The following is a 12,823-nucleotide window of genomic DNA, read 5'->3' as shown; positions in this document are numbered from 1 at the left end:
GTGATGAGTCCCGTCGACTCTAACGCACAAGTAGCATGCGTTTGTGACGAAACAACGGCGTGCGGAGAAATCATCCAAATGATTGTCGGTGTGAGCGTCTATCATCGGGCCTATCGTAGCTGACTTTTTCGGCGTGCCCTTCGCGACATCGACTTGACTCCGGAGCACAAATCCGCTATACATACGCTGACCTGCGAATTCACAGATCATGACAACGCATGCAATCAAAGACGTTCTACTAATAGGTTATGGTGCTGTGGGCGCTGTATGTATGTAGATGTGCAGAGTTGAAGTTAACTCCATCGATTCAGCAACTCATTCCAATGGATCCTCGCCTGCCCAGACTCATTCATCCTCAAGAACAATGGTCGCGCACGCGTCACAGTTGTTGCGCGGAGCAATTATGAAGCTGTTAGAGGTATGCGTACCATGGAAGCCAATGATCATATCGAAACACTCACTGGTCGGCTTGAATTGCTTATCAGCTAATGGGATGAACTTGCATAGCCGCAAGTACGGCGACCATCCAGGATGGAGACCTGATCGGCGTATGTTGCACAATTTCTGAACACATCCACACTTTTCTCCATAGAAGTTGACATGTCGCTAAGTATTCCCGAAGATCTCTGACGCTCTCGATCGCCCCTACTCCTACGTTGTCCTTGCAACGAAGGCTATTCCGGAAATCCAAACGACGCCTGCTCTCCTCGCCCCTCTGTTGTCCCCGCCCTACTGTGATATCCATCCGCAACCTACATATGTCCTCTTTCAAAACGGACTTAACGTCGAGGTCGCGCTATATGACGCGCTGAAGAAACTCAAGCCTCAGGAAGAGCCACGGATTATCAGCACAGCAGTGTGGATCGGGACGGGACTCACTGAGAAGAATACAGTCGAACACAACGAGTTTGTAAGCGTTTCGTCTCGTTCTCGCTCTGATTTTCAATAGAAAGACACTGAACATGACGTTCCGCAGGACCGCGTCTCTCTCGGGGTCTATCGCCCCCCATCCACCTCCCCAATCGCAGAGAATACACCGGCAGAGGCGGATCTCCTGGCAGCATTCTCGGATATCATCGCTCATGGAGGATCTGAGACGACGATTGTCCACGAGATCCAACGCGTCAAGTTCGCAAAGAACATGTGGAACGGCGTCCTTGGAGCCTCATCCGCTCTCGCCCGGCACTCCCTCCGCGAGTTCTTCCGCCCCCCACATCTCGAGCCTGGCTACACGGGTCCACAGCCTGAGGCTCCAACGATGGCTGCAGATCAGATCGAGCGCCAGGGCGCGTCTCAGAAAGCGACGGTGTCCATCCCGCATGCATCGGAAGCGATCGGAGCGTATTCGATCCCCTTCCTATACGACACCCTCTCGGAAGTGTATGACCTCGGCACCGTCCTGTACCCACCATCTGAGTCCGGCGCGGTCAAAGGGCTCGATCCAGACCTTGTGAACCGGACGCTGGCAAACACCGCCCGTTTGCATGCTCGTCCGGATAGCACCCATCTGCCCAGCATGCTGATGGACGTCCAGGCAGGCCGGCCCATGGAGGTCGAGCATGTGGTTGGTGAGGTTGTCAGAATGGGTAGGCGGGCCGGTGTGAGCATGCCAGTAAGTGTAGTCCCATATATTCTACGCGACGCAGTTCCTGACGAGCCGTAATGCACAGCGTATGGAGGCTTTATATGCGCTCCTGCTCGTTATGCAGAATCAGTTCTTGCGCAAACAGAGAGGGGCTTAATTACAGTCATAATGATACCGGCCGTTGTTACAGGCTTACGAGGATGAGCATCTGTGTTAATGTCCATTACCATGAACTATGCGATTGTACTCGCTCGCGCATTCCTAACAGATGTGTAATATCACATACATTTTCGCCTTCTGTTAATCTACAGCACACCGTCCATTCCCAGAAAACAAGCACATGACGAATCCTCCACAGATCACCACTTTCATTCAACTGTCGAGGAGCGCAGCGGCTTTGCGAGCGTTGGCGCGCACGGTCTCGACCTGCAGCTCGAGGTTGCGGATCTGTGCGCGAGCTTCGCGCAGCTCTGATGTCAGCCGCGCGTTCTCTTCCCTGAGGGAAGAGACCTCCGAGTTCTGCAGTCGACGCAGCGTGTCAGTAGCGTGCTTCAGGATGATGAATATCGTTACTCACGTCTTGAGAAAGAGACTGCGAACGGGTAGGCTCGATCCGAGGAGGTGCAGCGACAGGCGAAGGAGCAGGCGAGGGCTCGTCGCGAACGACGATGGCAGGCGTGGCAGGCGCAGCCGCCGGAGGCGGTGCGGAGGTGGTCCTCGTCGGCGCCGGAGCGGGTGTGGCGATGGGAGCGGATCCTGTGACAGATGAGATCGAGCCATCCTCCAGGGATACCAGTTTGGGTGGGGCATTCTTTCCGGAGAAGAACTCGGCAGCAGTAAGGGCGGGCTCAGCAGAGGGTGCGGGAGGGTATATGTCGGATTGGAAGGAGTCCGACTAAGAGGGAAACGTGAGTATGAGAAACGAAGAGAATGACGATGCCTACCTTCCGGGGTACGATGAAAGCGATAGCCTCGATGGAATTGGCCGCGACCTTCAGAGCGCGCGCTATCTCGCAGTCCGATACGCTGAGGCCGCGACGAGGGAGGAAGCACATGCCACGCTGAGGCTCTGATGACTTGTACTCGGCGAGAGGGAAGAGGTTGTCGCTCTCGTATTCGTAGTAACGGATATTGCCGTCACCCTTGCCAGCTTAATCCTAGATCAGTGTGTGCAGTGTCGCGCCCTGGAAATGCAAACGTACCCAAAAAGAGGATGTTGTTGTCAGTCCAGAATGGCATGAGCACCCCAGACGTCTGGTCAATGGTAATCGTCTTGACGTTCCCCAAGCCTCCCGTTTCCCAGAGCGCGACCTGACGATCACTCATCTTGCTGAAACCAGTGGTTGCGAGGCGATCCTTGTCGCCCATCCAGACGACACGCGCACCCTAACGAGGAAAGATATACATTGGTCGATGAAGCGTACCATGCCACATGCCGTCACACGATCACGCACCTTAATACCGCTGTGGCCCTCTCCAACGCGAACCGGGTCGCCTCCCGCGCGGGGATCGAACAAGCGGATCTTCCTGTCTCTGCATGTCGTGACAAGGACAGTGCCCCAAGGATTGAATGTGATGCTTTGGATCGCGTCGCCATGGCCGCCTAAGACGGACTTGGCGCTCTCGGGGTTTGCAAGGTCCCAGAGCTTGACGACGTGGTCACCGGTGGAAGTCGCGAGGACGTTGTTCGCGGTCGGGTGGAAGAGAACGTGTCCAACGCGTCGCGGGGAGACGTCAAGACGCGCGACGGGGTCAAAGTCGCGAGGTTCCCAGCCGTCCTCGCCCCAGCCTTCAAACGCGCCAGACTCAACCTTCCAAATCATGACCTTACCATCCTCGCCCGCAGAAGCGACAATGGAGTCGTTGAACGGAGACCAGTCAGTGTCGAGGACAGGGCCGGAGTGGCTTCGGGCGAGTGGGATGAGATCGGGGAGCTTGGACGGGAAAGCACTTGGTAGAGGGGCGAAGGGCGAGGGAAGGGGGAGGATGGCGAAGGCACCTCCACCAGAGGAGTTCCAGTTCAAAGACACATAGCGCTGCGGGATGTGAAGGTAGCGACCGCGGTGAGCGAGAAAGTGGCCAACACGATATGTATTGATTACCGGAGGTCACGTACGGTAGAGGCAGAGATGACATTGGTGTCCCAGGCACTATTGGTGACTTTGACATTGTCAAAACCATATTCTTTCTTGCCGTTTTGACCGAAGACGTGGCTGTTCGTCGCCCATAGCTGCGGTGAGCCCAACACGGTAGAGCATGGTGACGGCGACTACGTACCGATACTTGGATGCTCGGACGAATCGAGACATGGCGGCCGGGTAACGACTGACTGCAGGGCTGGTCGCTTGGGCAGAGTATACAAGGGCGTCGCTGGCAAAGCGGGAAACAACGATGTGAGGTAGATGAGATGGTGACGGTCGGGGAATAGAGCTGGCTGAGGTCCTTCAGCCTCAGCCTGCGCTCAGCTATCAGCCCGTCGCATCGCAACCCTAACCTCCTCCTGCCGATACCCAGCAAGCGCCCCCGCCCTTACAGCACCCACAACTTGAACGCCGTCTTCATCTTCATCATCTCCCAACTCCTCGCGCTGAGCTCAAAACGTTCGCGTTAGCCCCATAAGAATATACTCCAGCATTCGCGATCAAAAAGGCCGTGTCCAGAACTCAAGTCTGCACACGCCGATGGCCGTTGCACGACATGGACTTCAAAGCTCTATCTCATACTATACATAAATGGCCGCTGATTGCACAAAGAATTGAGCGGCCTCAATCATACTCAACTTCACAATCCGCTATGCAATTTGGTTCCTTTCCGATGTTGTGACGACTGCGCCCACGTCTCAACAGAATTACTGATAACCATGTTGCCAGCATATCTACCAATGTATACGAGCCCGCGCCCTACAAGAAGTTGCTATATAGGAATGTCTGCAGGACGAGCATGTGAGTACAATTGCAAGGGAGTAGAGCGATGCGGTGAGGACGAGCGACAGAGAACAGGCAGTGTATGACAGAGACCGGTGCAGGAGAGACGAGAGATGAGAGAGGATACGCTATGAACCCTGGAGCGATACATTTATAGCCCGAAAGAGATTGAATAATGATAAGAGTGGAAGTGAGTGACGGAAGGGAGATTGAAGCAGGGACGCGACCGTCTGCGGTGTTCAGATTCGAGACCCCAGTCCATGACCGAGACACCGGGGACAGCCGGACTAGGCTGTTCCCGCCGCCCTGGAGCGACAAGGCGAGGTCGGTCGAGATTCGCAGCTGCGAGCGACGCGCCAAGGGGGGGGTTTCACATCGACGTATCCATCGCATCATCGGCATCAGCCTCGGCGTTTGAGCCGCTGGAGGCGTCCGGGGAATCCAGTCTCAGGTCCTCGCCAACTTCTGCCTGCGCACGGGTATAGAGCTCCTCGCGTTTGTTCTCGTCTGCAGTGAGGTTCGCGAGCACGAGCAGGGCCTCTGCGAGCAATGGCGAGACATCCTCGCACTCCCGACCTGCAGTGTTCATCGAGTCTGCGAGGTGTCCCTTGGCACGCTCGAAGAACGAAATCGCCATAGCGAGGCCTTCGCGAGCTTCCTCAGCTTCAGGCGTGTGCAGGACTTCTAGGTCGCCGGCTTCAAGCGCAGGCTCCATGTCGTCGACGGACGCGGAGCCCATGACGAGCCAGCAGCGTCCGCGTGCAGAGAGGATAGGTGCCCGCCAAGCGTCCATGTCGGCCTCGTTCTTCATCTGATTGAATACCGAGTCAGCCCATGACGCCCAATAGTGCCGTTGCGTTCCCGAAGAGAGACGTTCAGCGACGCCTAGAACTTCTGACGCAATTGTGAAGAGTTCTTGAGGTCGGGAGAAGCTGATTAGGGGATCTGTGGAGGGGACATATGGCGAAGCGTAATGGGAAGGCGGCGCTTGAGGGGACGAGAAATAGCTGGAATTCTGGTACGCGGAGGGCGCGACTCCCGGAGTATGAACGTAGGATGGGTTGTGCGAGTGTGAATAGTGCGGATGAGGCATGTGGAAGATACCTCGGGAAAACTGATCCATGGCGAGAACCATGATGTCGTGAGCAGAGGCGGAGTACAATGACATTCGCCGCGTTACTGGCGGACGGAATTGGGCGATAGCGTGGAACGGAGATGATGGGGGCCAGTGCGGCTCAGACATAGAGAACGCCGACGCCGTTGAGAAGTATGAGGAGTGGTTTGGAGAGGCGTCGGACGCCTCGGCCTGCTCCTTCGCCATCTTGATGTTATGTGTTACCTTCTCATCGGCAAGGCAGACAAGGGTGCGGCCCCAGACGATGGCCATCCGCCAATCCTCGGCAGCATCGAGGTCGGTACCACCCACTCGACTGGGAAGGTTCTCTCCGGTTTCGAAGACATCGAGAGCGGCAAGCCAGTACGTTGAGGGTGCGTCGGGTTCCTCGGGAAGGACGATGGAGGGATCCTGCGCGACAAGGTTGCCCATGAGGAAGAGCGTTATGCCAAAGATGGCATGAAACGCGGTGGGGAGTTCTGCCTGACTGTAAAACGAAACGCAGAACATGAGCCAAACGTTAATGAACTGGAGGTTGTGTGACTTGGGCGTGAGGAACGTACCGAGAAGGCTTCGTGGTTGTGCTAGAGCGGCGTCTAGAGGACCAGCCGGTGAGATTGGGAGTGTCTACTAGGAGGTCTGTGCCCCAATCGCGATGTAGGCGCTCTTCAGTGGGGGTGATAGCGCCCTCAGGAGATCGACTGAGACGCTTCGGTTTGGGATGGGTGTAGACGACGGAGGGATCTGGGTGATCGATAAGAAAGCGATGACACTGGCGAATGACGGCACGGAGTAGGGGGAGGGCCTCTGGGATGTCGTCGGCTGGGCGAGAGAGATCAGTACTCCAAGCCAATCGAGGACGGGACGAGCGGCAGGGCAGGTGTGGGGACGCAAGAGGCAGGCACATGTGGGTTGGGAGAGGAGGACACACACCGTCATAACGCTCGGCCGCTCTGGCGAAGAGTTCCTTCAAGTTCTCCCAATCTTCGTAGCCGGCGGAGTGAATGGAAGTCTGGGTCTGAACGGAGGATTGCCGATGTTTGCCCCTGGCAGATAGCGAGGAGTCGCTGGAGGTGGTGGAGACGGCGGAAATGGAACGGGAGACCGGCTGCGGGAACATGGACAGGGCGAGGAGGGGAGGAAGACGGAGGGGAGCGACGGCGGTGGCATGGGGGTTAGGAATGGGGGTTATAGATTCACAGCGGCAGCCGGGGGCGGCTCCGGAGGTCGGCGAGGGTGCGGAATGGGCGGGGGAAAAGTGGCCTGAGATGCGTCTGCGCTTGGGGGACAGGGGGGAATCGCTGTGAGAGTCGCCTTGGTCGTCGTCGTAGGCGTTCTCGTCGTCGGCGCTGGCGGTGAGCGACGTGGACGAAGAGGACGAGGGCGATCGGAGATGGAGCAGAGACGGCGTCGGCGAGCCGGCTACGCTCGGCCGGGGAGAACCGAACGGGCTCGGCCGGGGAGAAGTGGATGCAGGCGGTGGCCGGGCGTGGGACGTGGCTTCCTGAAGCGGCCAGGGGGATCGAGGCGAGCTCTCGGCCGCTTCCAGACGACGCTGCTTCCAGAGGCCGCGGGGACGCTTGAGGGAGGGCACCGACGCTGGGAGGACGAGAAACGGCGCAGGGAGGGGCGCGAGGGAGGGCGACATGCACGCGAGCATCTGAGGCGAGGCAGGGAGGACGTGCGAGGGCGATGCGAGTATATATTTCTCTCAGGGGGGACTCACAGCCAGACTGCGACAGCCAGACTGCGACAGCCAGACTGCGTTCCATGGGCCCGACGCAGTCCAGGCCTGCAGTCGCTCTCCCCGCCTCGGCGACCCAGCCCAGCCCATGGCAGCCCATCCCATATCAGGCACTCTGCCACCAACGACGCTCTGTACTGTGGACTCTGTCCGCATGCATCCCTCTCGACCGTCCCTCTCGACCGTCCCTCTCGGATGATCACCTCCACGGCCCTCTTCCCATTCTCGCACATCCCGTCTGAATGTGCACACCTCCTGCCTGTCGTATGTGCAGCGGACTCTATCGCACTTGGGCGCCATTGCCCTCCGGTCAATTTCGACCAATCGCAGCCGCTGACCGTTTGAACACCGGGTCCGGCATTTACGGACACCACCTCCGTGTGGCCATCTTTCCGGCAGCCGGGGCCGAGGCATGTGACTATTTTTCATAGTCCAGGCTCACGACGACCACCTCCTGACACCGAACATCACCAGCGCTGAGCACACAAGTGACATCGAACAGCGCTCTCTTATGACATCAATGTCCACGCTAGGTAGCGCTAGAATAACTTATAACTATCCCGATATCTACACTACCTGCCCTTCCCGTTTTGTGTCGCCTTCGGCGCATGCACCTTCCACCGTCCAAGGAGCAGATTCGCCCGTAGGATTAGAAGGTCCCGAAGCATCTGTAGTGAGTCCGCGAAGACGTGCAGCTTGCTTCCAGAGACCTCATGCCACTCAATGGGGACCTCGGCGACCGCCATCCGAAGTTCCTTCGCGAGCAGCAGCAGCTCAACGTCAAAGATCCACGTCGCCAGGTGCTGGCACGGGAATATCTGCTGCGCAGCACGACGTGAGAACAGCTTGAAGCCACACTGGGTATCGCGGATGTGTCCGACCCCAACGATGCGCAGGATGGTGTGGAGGCCGTACATGAGCACGTTGCGGATCAAGGAACGCTGCATGCCCGCAACAGTAAGCCTCTGGAATACACCCACGAGATGCGAGCGACACGGCGTACCTTCACAACCGCCTCAGTCTTTACAAGATGTGCGCGACTGCCAACAACGACCGCGGCCTCACCCTTGGGTGAGATCTCATCCATTGCCTTCCACAATGCCTCCAGGTCCTCGAACCGACTCGCACCATCGGCGTCTACCATAAGTAACCTCTTCCCCCTCCCATGCAACATCCCATGACGCACCGCGCCGCCCTTCCCCACGTTCTTCTCTAGCACGACGACGCGCACGTCGCTCTGCGGGTATTGCGCACCAAGCTTTAGCGCGAGGTCCGCTGTCCCGTCGCGCGAGCCATCATCCACTACGAGCACTTCATATGAGCGCGACGATCGGGTCGACTCAAGATGCGCAAGCGTGGTCGAGAACATTTCCGGTAGCCGGGCTGTCTCATTATAGGCGGGGATGACGACCGTCAAGTCGACTGAAGGCGAGTCGCGTATTGACGATAGGGGAAGGCGGGCAGAGGGCTTGCGAGGAGAGCGGTAAGTCTTTTCAGAGGGCTTGGGGACGATGATATCCGGCGACCAGAGAACGAGTAGAGTGTAAGCCTACAGAATACGTTGTTGTCAGCACGGATACAGCAGACGTGCTGTCGATAAGTTGCGAGTGAACACAAGACGTAGTGCGCTCAGAAAGGCGACACAGGTGTGCCTGACCATATGTATCGTCAACCTCGCGGCGCGCACTCGCGAGAGCGGCCCGCGAGTCTAAGAACAAGGATGATTTAGGATTCATCATTGCGCGTCGCTCATTGGTCACTCGGACGGTCCCAACTACCATAGTCCGATAACTGCGAATGGCAGCAGGAAGGAGAGACATACCGTACCAAGTGTGGCGGCCAGAAGTCCGAGCCCGCCATAAAGGAGCGTTGAGCTATCCATTGAGGGCAGTAGATGGTGGATGAGATGGAGCGGTCAGGTCGACATGAGCAAGACAAGTGAGAGAAAGGCGGCAGGGAGGGATATGGCGGTCAGTGACAGAGTTTGTGGCCACCATCGCGTCTGGGGACGGTCGCTCGCGGATCTGCCACGTCGTGATAATAAGTAGCCACGCCCCATCTAATCGATCAGTGACCCGCGAGATTAGATAGACGCCAACGACTCTACATTATGCTCGGCTCTCCGCACGTTCCAAACGACGTCCGCCTCGTCGTCCGACCACGCCTCGCACCACTTTTCTTGTTCCAGACCACCCGCGCGGCTTATCCGTGCCATGTCCCCAACGATCCTATCGAGATATGCTTTGTCGCACGCAGGCTCATCAGTAGCCCGAGCCGGCCGTCTTCTCCTCAAGCCGCGATGCATGTCGACTTCAGCGGACACCCCGGTACGCTTCCCATGACTTCACACACGACTCAACTGACTGGAAGATCGACGCACAGCTCAGGAAGACCGGCTTGTATGATTTTCATGTCGAGAATGGCGCGAGAATGGTTCCCTTCGCTGGGTACTCCATGCCGCTCTCTTACGGTACCCTAGGGGCAGGTGCGTCTCACATGCCGCTCTGCCAACCCCTCTTAAACTCGCCCACCCGCCATAGTTGCAAGCCACCATCATGTTCGCAAGTCTGTCGGACTGTTCGATGTCGGGCACATGGTGCAGTCAAAGTACGATCCTTCGCCCCGCTGTCTTGCGATCCGTGATTAATGTGTACAACCAGTTTCCGCGGGCCAACTGCAACCGCGTTCCTCGAATGGCTCACACCCTCATCCCTAAAATTTCTTTCCCCTTATACCTCCACTCTCTCCGTGCTACTCAACGAGCGCGGAGGTATCATTGACGATACCGTGATCACTAAACATGCCGAGGACGCATTCTACGTTGTCACCAACGCCGGACGCCGCGACCGCGACCTCGCCTGGTTCAAGGAGAAGCTGGAAGAATGGAATGCTGGGGAGAAGGCAAAGGCAGAGGGAAAAGTGGAGCATGAAGTGCTGGAGGATTGGGGCCTGCTCGCGCTTCAAGGTACGACCTTCCTATCTGCATTTGATGTTCGCAGCGCGCTGATGCTTCACGTGTGCTCTAGGGCCAGAGGCGGCGCAGTACTTGCAGGGTTTGACGTCGTTTGACCTACGCGAACTCACGTTCGGGCGAAGCGCGTTTGTCCCGATTGAAGGCTTTAACCTACACGTTGCGCGAGGCGGATACACAGGCGAAGATGGTTTCGAGGTGCGCCTATGTGGCAGACGTTCGCCAAGCACCCACGTTCCTGATGATACGACCTCGCTAGATTTCGATCCCGCCTTCGCAGACGGTTGAGGTTGCACAGCTTCTCTCGAAGCCACCCGTTCAGCTCACTGGCCTTGGTGCGCGAGATAGTCTGCGACTTGAGGCCGGTATGTGCTTGTATGGGCAGGATCTCGACGAAGACACAACGCCCGTCGAAGCCGGCTTGACATGGGTCATCGGTAAGTAGAATCCCTTCCCCTGTCTTCTCGTAGGTTCCATCTCGACACACTCTTACAGGCAAGGAACGCCGGGAAAATGGCGAGTTCATCGGCGCGGAGGGTGTGAGGAAACACTTGAAAGAGGGTCCTCCAAGAAGGCGAGTTGGTATGATAGTCGAGGGTGCTCCTGCGCGGCGTAAGATCATCCGCTATTCTTTCTTTATTGGTCTCATACTAAGGTATGACGCGGCTTTCATAGAGGGCGCAAGGATATTTGCGCCATCGAGCAATGAGCAAATCGGTGTGCTAGATCCCCTACATGTCCATCTGGTCGTGCTGATGGCTCCAATACAGGTTCTGTAACATCTGGCATTCCCTCGCCTTCGCTTGGAAAGAACATCGCGATGGGCTACGTCAAGAGCGGATGGCATAAGAAGGGTACGGAAGTCGAGGTGGACGTCAGAAATAAGCTTCAGAAAGCAGTTCTGAGGACAATGCCGTTTGTTCCGGCAAGGTACTATCGGGGCTAAGGGGCGTCGGCGACGAGTGGCGAATGTTCAGATGGATGATATAAACTGTCAAGGTTTACAAACAATCGCTAAAGCGAGTAACCAGTCAGGCTTTAGCGTGGGATAGTATACATGATCCACACAATGTCATAGGCACCGACCTAGTAGATGTCGTGCACACAGGGAAACGTAGCTTATATGCCCACGACATGTTTGAACGCCTCGTAGCAGCGAAGAATCAACAGTCGTTGGTTCTGGGGGGTATGTGCCGTTGGCGATATGGTGCACGAGGGAAGTGGTGACCGGGATCTTGTGGGAGGTCGGCGTGGACCGTGGTGCCGACGAGAACGATGCCCGGCATGATCTACCCGGCGTGTTAGGAACAGCATACAATAGACTCTTTCTGCAAGCGGTTCAGAACCAGACCAAATCTTGGTGACCTCTGAACCAGTGGGGCTGGTGGGGCTGTGGGCTGTGGACACGTCTCAGAACACCTTTGTCGCACACTACGGTAGACCAGGCTTCAAGGAATTAAACCCCCATCCCAGTTTACCGCATGAAAGAAGTTTGAACCGTGCTTGACAGTACTGAGAAGAGCCTGCACAGTGTACTGTTAAGGGACGACCATTGTGGTACACGCGAGACGTTGCGGAGCACAAAGCGTGAAGTTCTGGCTCGCCTGCGGAAAGGTTCGCTTCTAGGGCCGCTAGACCCATTCACACTCGGATAGTGCCACTGCTTTAGCGATTATGTAGCAGATATCATTGGGCAGCGGCTAAGAGACATATGCAGCGACTAACCTGGGCAGGCGCCGGTTAGGCGCGCGACGAAATGAGCGAGCGAGACCAGCATTAATGAGCGCCATACTTGAACCCCAGTGAAAACGTGCTTGATTAAAATTGATTAGGGTTGTGTGAGGTCGTGCCCGGCTGTAAATACTGGCGTTGTGTCGATATAGGTCGGACGGCAGTGTTTAGCGCCCATCTGACGTCCGTGAATCCACCATGTTGGCGAGATCGGACACGCATGTCTCTAAGGGCATCATGTCTGCCGTACCGGTACCTCTGTAGCTGTCGCTTTGCAACCCCTTAGCTTGTCACTCCGTATTGCCTTAGCTTGCCGCTCCGTAGTACTTGTCTTAGCTTAGCTTGTGCTTGTCTCTAGCGTTGCATGATCCAATCTCGCTCCGCCATGTAAGATTTCTGCTTCCTCTTGGTGCTTTCTCCCATCACCCAACTGAGCCAGTGATCTACAATCCATCTCCCATTTTTCTCACTAAGGGACCATGTCATAATGCCCTCTTCAAAACAACCCTATTGTGATTGTCTACAATACGGCAAGGTCCAGAGACGCAAAGTCTCTGTTCTCCGGCGGCGAAAACCTGCCCTAAACATGGTGACGTCATTGGGGTGGAGTCGCTGCTTGCGCAGACCACCGCCATCCCCCATGTTCCCCAACTCTCTTCTCCTCCTGCTTGCCTAACGGCCAGTATGGCACACACCCCTCCCTTGGTCAGAACACAGTGCACACGCCGTTCTATACGTCATAAAGGTATGTTGG

General features: G+C 56.7%; 3 protein-coding genes across 3 annotated transcripts; 1 reads left to right on the top strand and 2 right to left on the bottom strand.

Annotated features, from left to right (window-relative positions):
• Positions 1–117: 117 nt before the first annotated feature.
• On the bottom strand, positions 118–7,280 carry DICSQDRAFT_139672 (microtubule binding protein). The gene is made up of 12 exons (XM_007369092.1): positions 6,187–7,280; positions 3,863–6,110; positions 3,702–3,798; positions 3,040–3,621; positions 2,788–2,971; positions 2,530–2,735; positions 2,163–2,480; positions 1,671–2,104; positions 977–1,612; positions 612–910; positions 486–548; positions 118–418 (listed from the first exon to the last, which is right to left on the bottom strand). The coding sequence occupies exons 2-8, from the start codon at positions 3,892–3,894 to the stop codon at positions 1,958–1,960; spliced, it is 1,566 nt and encodes a 521-aa protein (XP_007369154.1). The 5' UTR covers positions 3,895–6,110; positions 6,187–7,280; the 3' UTR covers positions 118–418; positions 486–548; positions 612–910; positions 977–1,612; positions 1,671–1,957.
• Positions 7,281–7,827: 547 nt separating this feature from the next.
• On the bottom strand, positions 7,828–9,314 carry DICSQDRAFT_139671 (glycosyltransferase family 2 protein). Its single transcript, XM_007369091.1, has 3 exons — positions 9,190–9,314; positions 8,371–8,916; positions 7,828–8,308 (listed from the first exon to the last, which is right to left on the bottom strand). The coding sequence occupies exons 1-3, from the start codon at positions 9,247–9,249 to the stop codon at positions 7,940–7,942; spliced, it is 975 nt and encodes a 324-aa protein (XP_007369153.1). The 5' UTR covers positions 9,250–9,314; the 3' UTR covers positions 7,828–7,939.
• Positions 9,315–9,515: 201 nt separating this feature from the next.
• DICSQDRAFT_91254 (glycine cleavage system T protein) lies at positions 9,516–11,466 on the top strand. The gene is made up of 9 exons (XM_007369090.1): positions 9,516–9,694; positions 9,750–9,852; positions 9,908–9,974; positions 10,028–10,332; positions 10,394–10,536; positions 10,598–10,775; positions 10,834–10,950; positions 11,014–11,055; positions 11,109–11,466. Exons 1-9 carry the CDS (start codon positions 9,581–9,583, stop codon positions 11,282–11,284), a joined length of 1,245 nt encoding a protein of 414 aa, XP_007369152.1. The 5' UTR covers positions 9,516–9,580; the 3' UTR covers positions 11,285–11,466.
• The last annotated feature ends 1,357 nt before the right edge of the window (positions 11,467–12,823 follow it).

Source organism: Dichomitus squalens (assembly GCF_000275845.1).
Source record: "Dichomitus squalens LYAD-421 SS1 unplaced genomic scaffold DICSQscaffold_44, whole genome shotgun sequence".
NCBI lineage: Eukaryota > Fungi > Basidiomycota > Agaricomycetes > Polyporales > Polyporaceae > Dichomitus > Dichomitus squalens.
The sequence above is the reverse complement of the archived record's forward strand: the minus strand, read 5'-3'. Positions and strand labels throughout refer to the sequence as shown.

Excerpts from the sequence above, each read along its gene's own strand:
- DICSQDRAFT_91254 (XM_007369090.1), top strand. The coding sequence starts at position 9,581 with ATGTCCCCAACGATCCTATCGAGATATGCTTTGTCGCACGCAGGCTCA. Across the intron at positions 9,975-10,027 it reads GGGCACATGGTGCAGTCAAA|TTTCCGCGGGCCAACTGCAA; the intron begins GTACGATCCTTC and ends GTGTACAACCAG. Across the intron at positions 10,333-10,393 it reads GGGCCTGCTCGCGCTTCAAG|GGCCAGAGGCGGCGCAGTAC; the intron begins GTACGACCTTCC and ends CGTGTGCTCTAG.
- DICSQDRAFT_139672 (XM_007369092.1), bottom strand. The coding sequence starts at position 3,894 with ATGTCTCGATTCGTCCGAGCATCCAAGTATCG. Across the intron at positions 3,622-3,701 it reads ATGTCATCTCTGCCTCTACC|CGCTATGTGTCTTTGAACTG; the intron begins GTACGTGACCTC and ends CACATCCCGCAG. Across the intron at positions 2,481-2,529 it reads CTTTCATCGTACCCCGGAAG|TCGGACTCCTTCCAATCCGA; the intron begins GTAGGCATCGTC and ends TTTCCCTCTTAG.
- DICSQDRAFT_139671 (XM_007369091.1), bottom strand. The coding sequence starts at position 9,249 with ATGGATAGCTCAACGCTCCTTTATGGCGGGCTCGGACTTCTGGCCGCC. Across the intron at positions 8,917-9,189 it reads TGGCCGCCACACTTGGTACG|GCTTACACTCTACTCGTTCT; the intron begins GTATGTCTCTCC and ends CGTATTCTGTAG. Across the intron at positions 8,309-8,370 it reads AGACTGAGGCGGTTGTGAAG|CGTTCCTTGATCCGCAACGT; the intron begins GTACGCCGTGTC and ends GCGGGCATGCAG.